This window comes from Perissodus microlepis, chromosome 11 (genome assembly GCF_051167445.1).
Source record: "Perissodus microlepis isolate ML-2025 ecotype Zambia chromosome 11, ASM5116744v1, whole genome shotgun sequence".
NCBI lineage: Eukaryota > Metazoa > Chordata > Actinopteri > Cichliformes > Cichlidae > Perissodus > Perissodus microlepis.
In genome coordinates this window covers 2,781,979-2,801,655 of record NC_140471.1, presented here as the reverse complement: position 1 = coordinate 2,801,655, position 19,677 = coordinate 2,781,979, and the positions used below count along the sequence as shown (strand labels likewise).

Below are 19,677 nucleotides of genomic sequence, written 5' to 3'. Positions count from 1 at the left end.
AATGTTGAAATGTAAGTGTGCAAGTAAAGACAAGGTTCTTTATCTTGTTAACTGAAATAAGGCCATACCCATTCACTGATGTCCTGGTTCAATGTTGGCCAGTAATAGCCAGCAACAACCCTGTTTCGGGTACCTCTGACACCATTGTGGTTCCCGGTACCAGGGTTATTGTGGCTTTCCATCAAAACGGACTTCTTCTCCTCCTCTGACATGACTACCAGGCGCATGCACTGCATACTGGGGCCAGTGTAGAAGAGTCTGTTGTCTGGTACAAGATGAAAATGTAAAAAGCTGAAAGAGTTGCTGACTAAAGTAAAATAAAATGTCTGACAGATATTAATAAAGTTTGGGATAATGTATCTGCACCAGTATGGTACATTTACCTTCAATTGAAATTAATTTTTAAAACTATATATAGGGTATATATGACAGAGTTGTATTTTATATATATATATATATATATATATATATAGATAGATAGATAGAGAGAGAGAAAAGGGTTTTAAAAAATAAAAGTAAAAAAATTAATAAATAAAATAAATAAAAGATCAACATAAATTTTCGTAGTTACCCTTCAGTTTGTAATTAGGTGCCATTCTTCGTATTTTACGGCGCAGTTCTTCAGTCGGGGGAAGCTCTCCATTGAGGAGAAAAGCATGAATTTGCTTGTATACATCCATTGTTTAAATGTCCTGGTAGTCGAAAAGGAGGCAGAGCTGTCGACAAATGCTAGAAGCTAACTGGGCGCTAACCGTATCATTCAAATACATTAAATGTCGCAATGTTGGCAAAGAGAGGAAGTGACGTAAGATTTGCGCATGCGGGGTACCGATCGGGTAGCGACACCGCTTTTCCCCTTATCATTCTCTGTTGCCGCCATGCTTTTTCAGCCATGTGTGTATGAAAACAAAGGCACTGTGCATGCGCGTTTCACCCATATTATATCGCGATATTTCATTTTCTTATCGTTGCCTAACATTGTACCGGTATTACCGTGAACGGTATAATATGGCCCAGCCCTATTCTGAATACATGATTGTTCAGTATAAACTGGGGGTTGGCGACAAATATGTCACCATATTTTTAAGGAAATTTGTGGTAATAATATTTATGACGCTGTAGAAAAAACAACAATATTTTATCTGTGATTAGCAGGCAGCAGCGTTACACAGTGTAGATCACACATAAAGTACCCCGAGTAAAAAAAGTGAAAGTATAGCAGAGCTGCTTGACACTTGAATTGTGGCTCCTTTGAGTTGTTTGACACTTGAAGAAAAATGACTAAAGTAACCTTGTAACTCCTAAGCCTGAGGAGTGGTCGTGACAACGTTATCATGTGAAAACAGTGTGCAGACACCTTAGGACGTAAGGAGTCTGCACACTGTTGTCACATGGTGAATGTTGTAACTTGGGTCTAGCCCTCCTTTACCACCATGTAAAGGCAATTTCCAGCAATTTCCCGTCTTCCTGACCCATGAACGCCACTACCAAGTGTTCCAGCAATGCTCAGTGTTTACTTTTGAGTGGCACATCACCAGCTGCTAGCAGCTCCTCCTCATATGCTCATACAGTGGATTAATACTTCTGTGCTAAATCCATAGAGCAGTGTTTCCAAACCTTCTGGAGTATTTTGGACCATACTTCACATTAGAAAAAACACATGGCACACCACCAAACAAAAATGTCACAAAAGCATATTGATAATTTTTCCCTGCGCACCAGGCGTAGTAGAATTGGCTCGGTTTGTCCCCAGTATACCTGTTTTGCTTTGTTTTGACCACTACTCATGCTCGGGTCTTCATCGGGGCGGAGTTTTCTCCATGACCAGGTCAGACTGACTACTTTTTATTTTCAAACATTTATCTGTTGCTATTATGCGCTGCGTCGTCTCACAGCATGACTATTATGTCATTTCTTCTTCATCTTCTTCTGTTTTATTGGCAGTTGGCAACACATTGAATTAGAGCAGGTAGTTGTACTGCCCTCTAGTGGAAGAGAATGTAATTGTGCTGCACGTTACTCACGCCGATCGCTTAGAGTACTAATCAGATGGAATCAGATGATCTTCCACGGCACACCTGATCATTTCTGGCACAGGGGTTGGGAAACACTGTCATAGAGAACATAAGCAGTGCCTCAAACGTGCATTTCATCTGGAGCCCACCAGATGGCGATAGTTGTGGTTGCTAAAAGATTACTGGCCCTATACAAGTCTATGAGAAAACAGCTTTCTGATTTGACCTCTGCGATCACTTTCTTCATGAGTTCATGGACTCGTTCACTTGTTTTGGGTTATTCTGAATAAAAAATAAAGCTTTTTTGTAAATCTTGTTCATAGAATGTCTCAAAAAGGACGATTATTCTTGATACGCATATTGACTGAGAAGTTGATAGCCAATGAGTAAGCAGTTTCACAGTCAGGACTAGCTCTTTCTGACATATCAGTTTTCTTGGAACCTGGAGCTGGTGGGAAGCTTCAAACGAGCTAAAAAGCAGCAACATTCATCTTCCATATCTTCTATACTTAAATCTACAGCTTAGATACGTCATAACCCACAAAACTGGTCTTTCTGGCCAGCCTTGTGGAACCTGACAAACCTACGCTGCTTATTTTGCTTTCTTTACTTTGTTTTCTTCTCAGACGCTGTCCCCCTGTTAAACAGTGAGGGTTGAGCTGTTTTTACAAATGGACTCCATGAAACATGTGGAGAATCAGGTCGAATTATCCGGCGTTGACCTGACTCAGATACAGCACACTAGTGGAAAGACTTTTAAACAAGTGTGCTGTATGACCTCACCAGACAATTACCTGCTCTTGTTCCTACAATGATGCAACTGGACACCTCAGGGACTTTTTCCGAGGGAGCTGGCAGATTAAACACCCTTTAGTGTCCAGTTAGACCGTGTCCTTCCTTCTCACGTTCAGTCCCATTGGGCAATGGTTAGTAAAGTTCAGGTCTGCAGTGTGTGAAAATGGACTGTGACAGTGGCAGTCTCTTGGGGAAACTTGAGCTGTGCATGCACTCGACTATTAAACGTTCAGTTAATAGTCGAGTGCATGCACAGTCGACGGGTTTTATGGGCTCTGAGGAAGTCTTCATTTCTCCTCATTTTCTCTTGACGTTAGTGTAAAGAGACGTGTGGAAATCGCACTCGCTGTGCTGTGATAAACTAAAAGACTTCACCTTTGACCTATAGTCCACTGCCGCTGGTACAGAGTAAGCCTGAGTCTTATAGCAAAGAAGCTATTCAGGCTTTACTGCACTGACACACACACACACACACACACACTACACCGGCGTGCCAACTGGCTAGGGCAACACCTCAGCTCCTTCGCCTAGAGTACATATGCATACTCACATGTAGTTACAAAAATACACATACATATATATCCACGGGCTGAAAAGCTTGTGCTGGCATCCTGAGGCACTTTCTGCAAGGAAAACTGTTTTTTTGTAAGCGGCTGCACAAGGAGCATGTTGTTTAGCAATAGCTTCACTCTGTCTCACTCTCAGATCTCAGGATGTCTTCAGTTAGGTCAGAGGAGCCAAAATAGGCCATGTTCCTTTGGATATATGGAGGACAAAAGCATGATTGTGTGTTAGGCACTGAGAGTTCCCACAGTGAGCGTAGTTTGGGGTCCCGGGAGAAGAGTTAAAGCTCAGTAACTGTTGAGTTTGGCCCATGACACAAACTGAGCTTTTGTCACAGTTGTTTTGAGTTATTATTTCCTTTCAAAGACATGTGAACAGTGCAGCTTTTCATTCAGTTTTTGGACAATGTCTTTGATTTATTGTCCCTCCAGCTAATGCTCTAAACCTCACATGTAAATAGATGTGGAGTTAATCAGCTGTGATGTTGGTGGGCACCACTGGGTGCTAAAACTGAACGGCTCAGGTGTTTCTGCAGGAAGCAGCCACAGGAGTGAAGAATAACCTGCACGTGGCAGAATGACTAGTGATCTGTTTCTGTAGCCGTCTTCAACCGTCAAACGAACCACCAATCCTTCACAGTCACATGCTTGTGGTCACTGCATCGCTGCACAGCTCAGCAGTATTGGTGTGCACTTTTGTGTCGTTTTGAACCTTTCACCTCTTTTTTTGGACATTTTTAAAGACCCATTAGAACCTCTGTTTCTTCCTCCCCAGCTCGCTCTGCGTCTCACTACGTGGCGACCTCCGGCTCCTGCAGAAACAGGTGTTTCGAGCTGGTTGAGTTGGAGCCGCCAAACTGTCGCTGCGACAACCTGTGCAAAACCTACAATGGCTGCTGCTCAGACTTTGACCAGCTCTGCCTACGCACAGGTATGCTTATAAAACTTGACTTTAGACACCACTAACAATGTGTTGGTCCTAATATGTGTTGTCTTGTAATAAAAAATGTGTGGTAATTATCACTGATACCTGAGAGTTGTTCCTCCAAGTCTTGGCAATGAAGGGCTAAAAAACATTAAAGTAACGCTGTTCAGCTGAGAGATATTCGCCGGGCTGTCTTTCCCTTGAGCTTGCACCTACCCCTGCAGGTCAGGGTGGAGAGGCCAAACCAAACAGTCACTTATTAAGCTGGAGGAAATCCTCAGAGACCTACTTTTAACATCCATCAGGTGGTCGAGAATTTTGTTCCAACATGTAACACGATGTCCTTCTTGTGTTTCGGAGACTCTGCCGTTTCTCTTTGTGTGTAGATAGGTCAGGCTGTGCTCGCTTTGCAGTTTGCAGGACTTACAGAGCAGGCTGGATTGACCGGCGGCACGTCAGTTTCAGAGTAATGTGGCTGACCTGCACGCGTCTGAACTCCTTTCAGATTTGGCTCAAACCGAATTTTAGATTTTGATATTTTACCTAAACATATGAACATGAGACCATACACATGCATCATCTATGTGGCAATACAAAGACAAAAAGCAGTGACCATCCTGTGTAGCTGCCTGATGAGCAATATTGGGAATATTACTCAAAAAAAGTAATAGATTACATGCTACTTTTTAAATAATGTTTTACCGTGTATTACCTCACTCATTTAATTCCTAAAAGCATTGTGTTATACTTCTCGTTACATTATATTTGCAGTTGTAACATAATATGACATTAAAGCTTATGTATTCTTTTTAAAAATTCAAATACTTGTTGATCAGCACAAAGCTGATGGTTTCCATGGAACCGGGCGAAACAATACATGAATGAAAAAACTGGAGTGAAGATTCGGTACCTGAAGTTCATCCTGGTAAAGACAACAAACAAAGATAAACGAGCGCTGCTAAGTGCCAACCAGCCGAGCTTCACAGAGGAAGCCTTTATTTGGATAGTGTGTCTTTCCTGTAGCACTTAGAGGGACAGTAAGGTATTTAAATAGTTCTGTGTTTATACAGTCAAGAACTATAAATGAGTGATTAAAGCAAACACACAGGCTTTTATCACTTATTTAACTTTCTGTAATATAGCTAAAAGGACCACAATGTTCCTATTGGCAGCACTTATGAGATTTATGGTATTTAAACGTGAATTTTAAAACTGTCGGAGGTTAAATTCCTACAAAATTGCTTTGAAAATATTTTGAAAAGGGAGAAATTTGAAGTTAAAGTTCAACAAACAGCAAACTGTAATTGCTCTTTATTACTTTTTTTTTTTTTAAAGTAAGTGCTTGCTAACGAGCATTCACACACACGAGTAACATGGGGTTAGTATCTTGTCCAACGATATTTGGCATACTGACTGGAGCAGACTGGGACTGAACCACCACACATCCAGTGTTTCCTCGGAGGGCGCTCTCTGCACCGGGGCTGTGATCGACCGTGGCTGCTGGGGCTCTGTGGGTCCTCTCAGCCTGGCTGGGGGGCTTCTTTGCCTCCCTCCTGCTGTGTGCCCGGCCTGGAGGCTGCGGTCTGTGACCGACTCCCGGTGCAGACGGCTCCCTGTGATAGTGTTTCCTCACATGTGTGCCCAGCCCAATTTTACTCTTTAAGTGCGTGTGTGTGTGTGCGGGAGGGGGGGGAGATGTATCCATGATCGTTTATGTTAATGAGAGTGTCGGGAGTGAGTTGGAGGGTGGGGTGGGCTGCTTTTAACCATGTAAAGCACTTTGTGCTACATTTTTGTATGAAAAGTGCTTTATAAATAAATATTGATTGACTAATCATCTGGTTAGTAGTTGACCTGCTCCATCACCTGACCTGCAGCCACCCCACAGTTCCCTGATATGGTCACCTCAGGCAGACAGCTGGTTCACATCCCTGCACCATTTAAACCTTTGGTTTGTGAGAAGCAGCCAGTCGGAGGACAACTGGCTTCAAGGGGCAGGTGCTAAAGCATCTTACAGTGTATGGACGGTGCACCGAGACCCAGTGTGTGATAAAAAAAGGACCAGTTTGAAATTTGAATCACACGAAACTATCTGTTTAAACCAGATCAAAATACACGACAGCCCCCCTTCAAACCACCCATCAGACACATACATGCTATACATGTCAGGTTCCAGCTGACGGCAGCCAGCTACTAAAGTCTGCACAAAGATGTATCTGATAAAGTACATTTAGCTGATTTTAATCTCTGTGGAATTACACACTTCTTGCAAAGTTAGCCAGATCCTGATTACTTTGGCATCTTACTTTATGTTATTCCCAACAGTGAAGGTTTCTCTAACCTGCAGACATTTGTTGAACAGTAATGAGTTTGAATTGTTCTCATGTGGATGCCGCCTGCTATAATCAAGCTTACAAATACCCACTTCATATATTTTTGTGAGGCCGACTGTGCTGCTGTGCAGCTCAGTTGTCTGAGCTGGAAATGAGTCGTAGACTTAACGACAAAGTTCTGAGCAGGTTTCTCACTTTTTGATTGAGCGGTTTGTTGCCCCCCCCTCTGCCTTTGCAGTGCTCTCTCTCTCTCTGTCAACATTTTCCCTCTGCTGCTGGTGGTCTGATTTTATGTCCACTCCTTCAGCCTGGTGGTCTTTGGCTCACCACCGCCTCACCACCAGTAACCTCCCATTGCCTGAAAGCCATAATTTACTTGTTTTTATGGTCGCCTGCGTCTTTTTCCTGACTCTGTCAAATCCTTCTTTGGATGTTTTTCAGCTTGAGGAATGTTCAAACACGGACCGCATCACCATTGTTGCTCGCATGCTGCTTCCCACTCAGTCTGCAGCCAAACCGCTGTCACATTAATATCTCAGCTTTCATTTTTCACTGGTTTCACCACTAACCTTCCAGCTAAGCTGTGCACGTAGAAAGCTTTGGCGTTTTAAACCTCAGTGATTCATGTTGAACATAACTGTTATGTTCTTCTTGTACACAGAGGGCGGTTATGAATGCAGTAAGGATCGGTGCGGGGAGACTCGCAATGAACAGCATGCCTGCCACTGCTCTGATGACTGTCTGGCCAGAGGAGACTGTTGTACCAACTACAAGAAGCTGTGCAAAGGTTTGCAACTTTACCTGACCTCCTGACTTTAAATGTTCAGAGGATTTTGTCCATTATTAATTAGTCCGACCATGCGTTGTAATGAGGACGTCTCATTTTATTACAAAAGTGCATGTGCATGTGTTACATGTGTAAAGAAATATGAACATTGTATCAGTATTGTGGATCTGGAAAGCTTTTCAAAGACTGGAGTTTAAAAAATACTACATTTGAATTTATTGACATCATATGTTTTTATATTGGTGTTGGCCAAAAAAAGCAGGTCATTTATGGTCACAATTACTGGCTTTAAAATCCATACTGGGGCGATTTAACTGGGGCCAGATGCATCTCTCAGGTCCTATTTCTGCTCTTTGCTGGGTTTAATTCTGTTTCTTAAGGACATGATGTTGAGAAACTCTTCATCGCACACCGTGCTGAGATATGCCACTTTTTCACCTTGTTGGTGCAAAAGTACCTTTTTATGCCTGTCAGACTGTGTTATCATAGATTCAACTAAAGAAATGGGAATAAACAGATATCCAAATAACCGCTAACAACAAGATACGATTTAAAACTGGTTCTTTGTCTGAGTAGACACAACAGTGCTTGAGTTTGGTGCCTTTTTATGTTTGAATGAGTCGTAATCAGTGTTGAGTGCTTCAACAAACAAGGAAGTCTATCTTTTGTAAAGCAAATTTTAAGAAATGAGGAATGACTCATGAGTACTGTGTAAAATATGAAAGTAGCCACTGTGGTGTCACCCACTGGTCTGTGGCCTATATTTAGCTTAATGGATGCCAGAAGTGACAAAGTCGGAGCGCTAACTTTGTAAGTCAACTAAAGCTGCATCCCTAAACTGTAAGTGCTCCACACACAAAACCACACACTGTAGCTGCAGGTATTGGTCACTCACCAGATCTCAACCGCCAACCGATCTAGATACAGCGACTCATAGTTATTTATTAGCATAATTATTATGCAAATAATTCCATTAGGCACCCGTACCTCACTGCACTGTTAAGCATTTAGCTGATTTTATGCTCCAACAGTCACTGAGGACAGAAATGTGGAACTTTTCTGTGTATTCCTTTCCTGCTGATTTGGGTAGAATAAGATGTTGGATTGCAGTGGTTATCCAGCTGTGTATGTATCAGGCTCTCACTCATACATTCACAGTGAGAGCTGAGAGTTTACAATAGGTAATACTTTGAACAGTCCATTGAAGGTACATTGAAGGTGTTAATCCCTCCACGTATACATGATTGATTGTTGTATGAAATAACCAGTCGACAACCGTCTGAAAAATGAGTATTCTCTCACTGTTTGATAAGGATTCCTGGAGGTTGTTCGCTGTCACCAGGTGAAATCAGTTACACCAAAAACCTCTTGGTGATTGCTTTGGTCACTCGCAGATGGCTAGGACACTTGCTAACTATGAGCTGAGCTGTAGTTAGTCAAGCAAAACCTGAAAAAGTGCAATGCAAATCAGAAACAGGGAGCGTTAGCCTGCAACGTTACATCTCAGCACTGCTGTGAACACATTTCAAAAGGCACAACTTTCACTTTAAAGTCAGTTACTGGCTGTTACTCGTTGCTGTCGTCCCAGCCTGAAGCCTGAGCGAAACATTTGCCGACACCATCGTGGTTTTAAAAAAACAATCAAAAAAACCAAAAACAAGGTGCAGTCAAACTGTGAAGCTGCTCACTCACTGACTCAACTCCAAAGAAAGCCATAGACTTCCTGTAGACTTCTGCATGACCATATGTGCAGCCACGGGAGCGCCCCCTGCTGCTGATTAAAAGAATTTAGTTTAAAGCACTTCTGTAACTTTTAAAATCACGTTAACTGTGTGAAGCAGGCAGGATGGACCCAAATGCAGACTGGCAGACACACAGCTTTATTGCAGACATACAAAACTAAACTTAATACACAGAGAAACACACGGCCATGAGGGAGATGGCGACGCGGGACCGAGGGAGACACAGGCTGTGTCCCAATTCAGGGTCTGCAGCCTTAAAGGCCGCATTTTAAGGCCGATTACTTCACAGCGACGCGACGAAGGCTGTCCCAATTCAAAGGCTGCTTGAAATGCGGCCCTCAAATGCGTCCTTCATTTCCCTGAATTTTAAGGATGTGGCAGTGTAGACTTCGTGGCCCAACATATCCCAGAATGCATAGCGCGGCGGTGGGTGTGGATAATTTTGCCAAAAAAAAAAACGGCGGATGAGGGGCGCCCGAAGAGTAAACTTTAAGTAAGTACTGAATATTATGTCACTTATGTGAAAATGTTTAATAACGAAGAACATTAAAACATTACTGTTGGCCACATGTCGGCAAAGTTTTGTTTTTGTTTTTTTTTTAAATGTAAATGTTTATTATTATTATTTTAGCCACACTTTAAATTTATAAAAGGAACCCCCACCCCCGCAAAAGAAAAAGAAAGTTACAATTTTTACACATAAACAAACCGATCTAAGCATACATTTCAAACATTTCTATATTCTAAAAGTAAATATATGTAATATTTAGTATTATTGGATGGTTACTTGGTTATTTAAACCGCTATAGTTATATACGGAGCCCCGCAGGGGACCATGTCTGCAAAGTTATGTGACATTAGTGACGTTTGTACTAACTTGGTTTTAAAGCCTTTACTTTAAAACATACGCCGTTCAATAGCTGAGCTTAATCTTACAGAGAATGATCAAAGCTCGTGTAGAAACAAACAAACAAATGAACAAAAGATTTTCTCCTTCATTTCTGTCAAACAAACCTGTATGACACGTTTCCAGCTGTTAGTATCATGGTTGCTAGGCAACCTGGGCAGCGCGACGGAGGCTAGACCGTCCCATTTCACAAGCCTCGCAGGTCTTTGGGTACGCGGCCCTTGTGGACCGTTGAGGCTGCGAACTTTAAGGCTGCAGACCCTGAATTGGGAGACAGCCACAGAAGGGCAACCACGGGAACAAACCACAGGGGGGACACAGCTGAACATGATCTAACTAACGAGACAGGGGCAAAAAAAACGGAACCAGACAGGAAACTATCAAAGTAAAACAGGAAGTACTAAGACTCAGAATAATTCACACAACATGACGCAGGAGGAAAAGAACGCTCAGGGAAACGAGATGGACCAGGGAGATAAGGGGAGGAGACAACGAGGGGGGGACGCAGAAATAGTTCAGGGAGACGAGACAGAGAGAGAGCGAGGAACCGACAGGGCGAGAGAGGGTGAGAGGCATGATGGGCTGGATAAACACACACACACACACACACACACACACACACACACACACACACACACACACACACACACACACACACACACACACACAGAGGGACACAGTGGACAGAGACACAAGGGAAACCTAATGGACAAGGAACTAAACAGAGAATATAAAAAACTCAAAACAGACTAAACTAATGAAGCAGAAACATTAACCTTAATGCAAAATGACACCAAAACACAGGAAAATCAAAATGACTCAGAATGACAAACTGTGCTATGATACTGATGCACCTGTAAAGGTAAGTTAGTATTGTACTCCAGCACTTCATAAATGCTTGCTCTGCCATCTTTTCCCCAGCTGGCCATGACCACAACAGAATCTAATCAAGGATACCAGCATATCAGCGAGTTCCTTTACCTTCAGTTCACTGTTACCGAACAGTTATACCTGGTAGTTACTGGGTAACTAATTTATTTGTGTTTGTTTCTGTGGTTCAGCCTGTTTAAATTTAATGAAGCTAAAGTGCATGAAATTTTAAAAAGTGTAAATAATACTGCATTTAAAATTCTAGGTCCAGTATTATCAGCTAAATTTATTTTGGATCAAAAGGACTTTGTTAGAGAAAGACTTGAGATTGGTGCTTTGTACATTAATCTCTTTTTCCTTTCAGGGGTCAGCTGATAAATTAATCTTTTTAAGATTCTCAATGTCTTTAGATTTACTGGAGGAGAAAAAAATAGTATACAGTGGAAATACTCAAGTAGAAGTACGTTCAAGAATCATGCAGTTTGTGAGAAAATATGACAACCAACCACTGGTTCCCACTTTTCCATACAAGCATAACAAAAGCTCATGTTAAGTCTCTCATCACGTTCCCTCAGGAGACACCTCGTGGCTGCAGGATGATTGTGAGGAGATCAAGGCTCCTGAATGTCCTGCCGGGTATGTTGAAATCTTAGCAGTAAAGCAACAGGAGGGTAGCAGGTTGAACTTGGTTGAGCAAGTCTGATTTCATGCATTTAAAAAAATTCTTCCATGCACATGCAGGTTTGTGCGTCCGCCGCTCATCATCCTGTCCGTGGATGGATTTAGAGCTTCGTATGTGAAGAGAGGGAACACTGTCATCCCTCACATTGAGAAGCTCAGTAAGTTCTGTAAAACATGAGCTTTTGGTTCTGAAATGAGGAGTGAAGAGTTCCCTGTTAGGAAGTGAACGTGACACTGATGAAGCCACGAGCTCTGGCAGGCTGTGCTTCTGCCGTAGTCTAAGAATTTGTTTTGCTGTGTCCTTTTGAGGAACATGTGGAACCCATGCACCGTACATGAGACCTGTTTACCCCACGAAAACCTTCCCCAATCTCTACTCGCTGGCTACAGTAAGTCATGGCACACTTGTGTTTCTGTGCTACTGTCACCGTCACTGGGTTGTTGTAATAAAATATGTCTGTCCCACAGGGTTACATGTTCATTTCAGCAAAGTAAGAAGTGCCACAAGACTGTAGTAACAGAAATAATTTATGAAGTCAACTTATTGACAAATTATTTGTATTTATCTGTGATTAATAATGTAATTGTGTCAAATGGATAAAGCTCTTTGGTGATGTTCTCATGGATCCGGCTGCAGTCTATGAAGATTTCATTTTTTTAGTGCTTTTAAACAGAGCAAAGACTTTTTATCACAACGTTTCCAAACGTCCTACTTTTATTTTGCATGCTTACATTATTTTACTTGTGCAGTCCAGTCAGTAACATTCGCTTTGGTCTTCGGGAGCTACTTGTTACCAGGAGTAACGTATGTTTCAAGTCCCTGTTGTGTTGGAAAACGATATAAAACCCAGACCCAGTTTTGTCGCTGGCTGCTTGACATTTTCTTTAAAGTCTTCACAAATCCTTCTTTCATCTTGGCTCCTTCCACCTTGACCAGATTACCAGTTCCAGACGCACTGAAGCGATACTCCCACCACCGTGTTTCACTGTGGAGACGGTGTTCTTTGGCTTGCACGTCTCTCCCTTCTTTCTTCAAACTTGAGCAGCATCTCTGTCACCTCAGCCCTCTAGTTTTGTCGCATCTCACCAAAGAATGCCCTTCCAGCAGGCATAATCTTTTTCCAGGTTGTTCTTGGCATACTTCAGCCTGGCTTGGGTTTTCCTTGGTCTGCAGCCTCACAGTCAGTTCCTGTTCAGGATCGTCTTCTTTGAGACTGCACTTCCTCATGGCTAACTCATGCATTAGTGTCTTGTTGCTCCGGGGTCTTTAAACACATCTCTCAGCCTTTGTTTCACCTCCCACCTCTGTCAGGCTTCTTCTGTACTGTCTTTCTCGATGACAGTCCTCACTCCAGCTCGTGACACTTGGAAACACTGTGCTAACTTTGTACATCCATTTCCTGGTTTGTGAACATCAACAATTCTTTTCTTAAGTCTAAACTAATTTCTTGTTTTTCTTATCCTTGCTCTGTTAAAATGCATTTTCAGACAGATTTTACACTTCAAAGGGGGCAATAATTGTGTCCTGATCATACAGATGTAAGTGACTTTTTTACTATAGGCGTTAAATTTACAGGCATCCTGTCGATGAGCTGTTTTTGGAGAGGTCTTTGGGTGCAAAGGTATTGTTTTTTGTGCTCTGTGTGATGCCTTTGGAACAACATCACTGCTGAAATTTGAGACCAAGCCTGAGGTTTAGATAAGGCAGGATTTCGAGGCTTCCTCTTATTTAGCGTGAGACGGCAAACATTACATAATGGTTTGATTCTGTCCAAGGGCCTTTACCCGGAGTCTCATGGCATCGTTGGAAACTCCATGTATGACCCAGGGTTTGATGCAACCTTCACCCTGAGAGGCCGAGAGAAGCTCAATCACCGCTGGTGGGGAGGACAGCCAGTAAGTACTGCCAGGAAACAGCAAGAGCTTTTCTTTTAGAGTCGACTACAACAGAAGTGGAAGGACAAATCAGTCAGAGCAGAGGCTGAAGTGACTGCAATCAGTTGTAGATTTACTCAAACATGAGCTAAAATGTTGATGAGGAGCATCCCTAACACAGCACTGTTAGCATATTAAAAAGTAATTGATGTGCGTCAGCAATCTGCTGCACAGGCGTTAGCGTCAGGTGGACTAATAGATGCCGGTGCCTTCACACACTGGGATCACCTTCATGCTGCAGTTTATGAGCTTGGCTTCCTCGCACTCATGTTACTGTTTGTGTTACAGCAGCATCCTAATAATCTGTGTTGGCCTGATAAAATACTGAGACCTTTGTTTAGATCTGGATCACAGCACAAGGACAAGGAGTGAAGGCTGCTACCTTCTTCTGGCCTGTGTAAGTCTGCACACACACACACACAGACACACACACACACACACGCGCACACACACACACACACACTGTAACATCACCATGAAGTTCTTGGTTGATCAAAGCCGTGGCTGGAATGTCACGACTGCCTTTGGAAAATATTCTGTTTGTTGATCCATGTGAAAAGTTACCAGCTGACTTCGGTTCAGCAGTTTTGCTAATTATTTTTAATACTTGATCTGTGTTTGATATGAACGCTGACTCTTACCATGTCGAGGCCTTCGGTGCCCATCTGTCTGTCCTCCTACAGGACTGGTGAGACTTTAGTCTAACTTAGCTTCAGTGATCACCTTGGTTGTCTTCACTCAAACTGTGACCAAGGTCAACTTCATATTCTGCGTTTTACAGACACGTTTCAGTTTTACAAGAATCGCTAATCCTCCTACAGTATTGGTCTAATTTGAGTGAAACACGTGCACACAATGATCACCTCGTGGTTCTTCACTCACTCTGTGCTCAAGGTCAAGGGGATGGATATCTGGAGAAGCATTACATTGCTAATTTTCTAATATCGAAGCTGCTAAACTCCAGCAAACACTAAATCTCTGTATCACTGACATGTAACTGTGTGTGTGATGGTAAGTCTATTGTAAAAAACTGTCCGTACAGCTCTGGTAGGTCAGAGATCATCCACTTAAAGGCTGATTTTCCAGTTCCATCCTTTAAACTATAAAATGTTGTATTGTTGCCTTTAGATGGGACAAAACTCATCAACCTTCTTGTATGCAAACGAATGGAGATTCTAATGTGTGCTTCATTTTGATAAACCAAGTTAAATTATATGTTATCTTTTTCTGTTTGCTTTTACTTAATGGTCCACACTTATTAATTACACTTCTTAAAAGTAACTGCGTGGTTACACTTTTCTTTTGTTTGTAATAATCTGATCTTATTTTTCTTGTGGTTTGCCACCATGTGGCAGTTTTAGTAAATGTTTGGTGAGATGTAACAAAGGGACATTAATAGTTTCTGGAAAAGGGGAAATATTTGCCCACTTGTCTGTTGGAAACACTTAAACGTGTCCTGGAGTTCTTCTCTGGCCTCCCAATGACATTTCCTATGGGCATTGTATGCCTGTCTATAGCCGCCTACTGTCCCACCCCCTGTACAGCGTAATGGTCAAAGGATTTGCTGGGCGATGCGTGCCAATACCTCCAGCTTTACAACAAAATGTTTTAACCTGCAGTCTTTCTAATGGCCAGTAGGAGGCGACGCCTCTGGTGTAAAAAGGAGTTCGACTGAACAGGACTCTGTGGCTCCCTCAGTTCTCCTGATCTGTGGCCTTAGTAAACTCTTTCTTGAGTTGATGGTCTGTCAGATCAAGTCTTGATGAGTATAATTATATTTACTCAGTAAATCTCAGTTTTATTACAGTCAAAATGATTCCTAGCCTTGGCTTCTCAGTCAGACCCACCCACACACATCCACCCTGGTTTCAAATCACCAAGATCCCAGCAGCCTTTTAGACAATAGTAATGTAGATCATCTGTTTTTAAACCACACTGAAGTTTAACACTGTATGTCCAGCCTGTGATGCAGCTGCAGCGTTCACCAACCAAACAGGAACATCTGTATATAGCTTAAGATGCCATAATTGTGGGTGGCTGTGTTTCAGCTCGTAGAGCAGGTCGTCTAAAGTCTGAATGTCGGTGGATTGATCCCCGTCCAAGGGGAAGCATCATTTGCTGATGCTTCCTATGTGTAGGCTCAGGTAAATGAGCGCTCTCAGTGCTCAAATTGAATAGAAAGGTGTTGTAGAAGTACCAGCCCGTTTACTATGATTAGAGAAAACTGCTCACTTCTGCAAAAATAGGACATATTTGAACTTTTCACCCTGTAAAAAGGTTTGTGTTAAGCTGGGCTTCAGTTCAGGAACAACTAAGAACATTAAGAATGATTCTCTACAGTTCGAGTCATTTAGTGTGTTGTTTGCATCTGTGGGTACCAAATAATACTGAGCTTGTGTCGCGCTGTCCTTACCTGCTCAGTGAAAGTCTGCAGAGTTTAAGTAAACATGCTTAGCGTTAATGTGTGTAAGTGACCTCAGAGCTGTCCAGGACTGCAGAATGCTCCCTCGGGCTGTTGCATTACACCTACAACTCAGAGGAGCCCACATTTATCAGCAAAGCAGGCTTTTACAGAACAGGGGGTACATCTCTGCAGAGAGATGGCAGTGGGCTGTTTTTATAGCAATTAGTGCAAATGGGCCTGTTTACACTGCGCAGGATTCCTCTGTGAAGCGGGGTCGCAGACGTGCCACTCTGTAGAGCCGTGGGGGCCAAAGACTGGTTTACATTGCTTTTCTTGCACTTGGCACTGACAGAGGTGTGTGAGAAAGAGGCAGGAGTGTGCATATGAGATTTCTGTGTGCTTGAGAAAGCCTTCTTTATACAACCTATTTCATAGTTTGATGATTTAGCAGCAACGCTATGGGCCCTGGGATAGTAACAGGGACCAGGGATTGTCTGGCTGCCTGTTTCAAAGTCTGTGTTGGGTTCAGCTTTTTGGGAGGTCCTCAAACTAACCACGGGCACAGGAAACGAGTGGGAGTGCACTAAAAACCCAGTGGGAGGTGTGAGGGACAGAACTGAAAATGTTAGCATCGACAAAAATACAGGAAGGCAGCAGACAGGGAGAGAAATGCCTGCTGTAAAGTGTTACAACTGTGCGACCACAGGTTGCTGTTGCCCCACACTCATACCCACTCCCACCGTGTGTCACACATCCGGGCTTCGTCTCAGACCTGATAGCTGACAGCTGTGGACTGTATGACAGCCAGCAGCTTGGTCGGTGCATTAGATGCTGAGACACACTTTGCCCTTCTCTAAAATACAGGCTGTAATGTTAGTCACCTCAAAGCACTTTATATTGTAATGTAAAGACCCCACAGAAGAGAAGGCAAAAGTTAATAATGCGAAACAGAGCAAGACTGTACATGCGTGAGGAGTGGTATGTTAACATATCGGTATGTTGCTCTTGACACCATAAATTGTGCTGTGTTAGATAATGTAGAGTAGCTGTGTTCAAATACACTACTGATCCATATATGGTATAACCCTGCATGCTGGTATGAAGCTGGCTCTCCTGAGGGTAATAATTCAGTTCACCTGAGTTTGGAAATCAACAATTAACCACAGCTCATGTTAGAGCTCTTACTATAAGGACAGATCTCACCATTCGTTGTTGGGTGGAGGCTCTGTGAACCCACTGCGAGTACACGAGTACAGCGAGAAGGACCGAGCTAAGAAACAAAGAAAAGGACAGCCTGATACGTTCACACAGCGCCCCATCTGGTTTCAGCTCAGTGACACTGAGTTTTTCACAGGACAATGAGGCAAACGTACAGCCTCTTTTTAAGCAGAGTGATGGAGTTCAGCATCTTCTAGCATGTGTGACAGACCTGAACCATAAATGGCTTGGAGCTCGACTCCAGCGAACAGGTGCTGAGCAGGTGAGGGAGCTGCTCCAGGTGATGAGCCAGCTGGAGACTGTGCAGAGATCGTAGATCGTAGTCTTCAGTTTGATATAAAACTGAAGACTGTGTGTGTGTGTGTGTGTGTGTGTGTGTGTGTGTGTGCGTGTGCGTGTGTGTGTGTGTGTGTGTTCCAGTGCCATCCCTTTGGAGAGGAGGATACTGACTATGCTGCAGTGGCTTCACCTCCCTGAAGGAGAAAGGTGAGGTGTATGTTTGATTGTGTTACATCTTCTTATCTTCTTACCTTCCTTTTCATTTTCTTTGACATTTGGAACTGCTTGTTCCCTCTTTAATCGAGAGAGAGAAAGTGACACTGACGTAAAGTAGAATAGCTCCGTGCAGTGGATACATACCACAGCGTACCACAGCGGGACCCTCAGTTCATCGAATGTCCAAAACAAACCGTTTTAGCTCCTTTGATTCCTTTAAATGAGCTTTCTTCTGATTGGCTGCCACTTGTGCATGGGAGTCCTCTGATGTATATCTGAGGGATATCTGCTCTTGCTGACATCATAAAGTGCCAAGTGTGGAAAGCTTTTCAAGCAGTCTGAAACCGGGGCTTTCAGCTCACGGGTTTCATGATTTGTTTAGCTCCTCCCCAAACTTGAAATTTGCCTGGATACCTTTAAAGGATGACAGGATGACTTCACTCTCTTCTTGCCATTTTCTTTTCTTTTCCTTGCCAGTTTGCCTCACTTTGTTACAACCTAAATTAAGTAATAAGAGTTACAGTTACAGATTTTGACCATGGGAGCAAAAAGCCTGTGACCTTAAAGAACAAAACATCTACGCAAACATCGTTATTCTCAACCAACGTTAATATAATGTTCTAGCACTTTAAACTCAAACTAAGTGTGGAAACAATCGTTTTTAATGTAAATAAAAGTTGGAGTCATTCCTCCATTCAGTGCTCATTTCTGTTGCTCTGCTTAACGAGTTGGTGAATAATGCTGGCTGAAGGTGAGTTTGCCTGATAGCTAAAAATGAAGAAACAACAAGTTTTAACATCACCTAAATAACATTTTAAAGAGAGCAGTCGGTGGCATTGGTTATATCTGTTTGTTGTCAGTATCCGGCCAATAACAGTATATTAAATAGTTGTTTTTTTGGTTTATTTTTTGCTAATTATTATCTGTTAAACAGCTCAGGAGAAGGGTGTGCAGTAAAACCTATTTTTCTATGTGAGATATTCACCATGTTGGCAGCTGGATCACAAGAGTCCAAACCAGCCTCTGGAAACTTTATTTCTTGATTTTACTTCCACTAGAAGTCGACTTTGACTCACCTTTTGTTGCAGGCCTTATGTTTACGCCATGCACTCTGAGCAGCCGGACACATACGGACACAAAACGGGGCCCATGAGCACTGATGTAAGTACTCTGTATCTGCACAAACTTCTTGTGGCATGTTTGTGGAAAGCATGCAGTAAAGGAACATCCAAAATGTTTGTTTGGAGGATGACTCGCTCTGTGTGCTCTAGCTGAACAGCTCTCTGAGGATGATTGACAGAATTATCGGCCAGCTCATGGATGGACTCAAGCAGATGAAACTGCACCGCTGTGTCAACATCGTCCTGGTCGGGGATCACGGTACGGACACACACACACCAGCACAGGTGTGTGCAGAGGTATTACATGCTTGAGGACCGCAGGCACGTTCAGCACGCACAGCAGCATCTGTGAAGCAGAAGCAGCTTATACAGAATAACATTGCTTCATTCCAGTTGCGTGACTACCAGTGACTAAGACACAGGGCTAACGGTGGAACACAGATTAAATACACACAGGGAAGGTCAAGTGAACGCAGGTGATACACATTAAAACAGTTTATGTAATCACCTGAGACAGATAACCAGCCGAAGATCTGAACTCTTCAGTAATCATTCACATTAGTTCTTGTGAGGAAATGAAATAACAGTGGATACACACTAACTCAACACTTTTGCCTTCTGCTTGCTGTGTGTAAGCCACGGTGAACGAGCAGTACATGCTGTATTCAAATTGAAAGGAGGAGTGGCAGCTTAAATAGCGCAGCCTATACAAGTGGAAGACGTGATTGTATGTTCCTCTCCTGCATTTGTAATTTTCATCACTTGAAATGAACAGTCTCTAATTTTTATGTTAGTTTACAAAACTTACAAACTCAGCAGGGGTCAAAAAATTATAATTAGACGTGTAGAGGACATTAAAAGCCGTCAGCTGATGGGACCTAGCAAT

At 42.8% G+C, this 19,677-nt stretch overlaps 1 protein-coding gene across 2 annotated transcripts in view; it reads left to right on the top strand.

Annotated features, from left to right (window-relative positions):
* Window positions 1–19,677, top strand: part of enpp2 (ectonucleotide pyrophosphatase/phosphodiesterase 2) — a 65,271-nt gene that overhangs the window by 13,302 nt on the left and 32,292 nt on the right. For both annotated transcript variants that reach the window (XM_084943538.1, XM_084943537.1), the window contains exons 3-12: window positions 4,149–4,304; window positions 7,293–7,418; window positions 11,513–11,573; window positions 11,679–11,776; window positions 11,928–12,007; window positions 13,395–13,514; window positions 13,895–13,950; window positions 17,596–17,661; window positions 18,759–18,831; window positions 18,942–19,050. In XM_084943538.1, coding sequence (XP_084799664.1) covers window positions 4,149–4,304; window positions 7,293–7,418; window positions 11,513–11,573; window positions 11,679–11,776; window positions 11,928–12,007; window positions 13,395–13,514; window positions 13,895–13,950; window positions 17,596–17,661; window positions 18,759–18,831; window positions 18,942–19,050 — 945 coding nt within the window. The remainder of the gene's footprint in view (window positions 1–4,148; window positions 4,305–7,292; window positions 7,419–11,512; window positions 11,574–11,678; window positions 11,777–11,927; window positions 12,008–13,394; window positions 13,515–13,894; window positions 13,951–17,595; window positions 17,662–18,758; window positions 18,832–18,941; window positions 19,051–19,677) is intronic.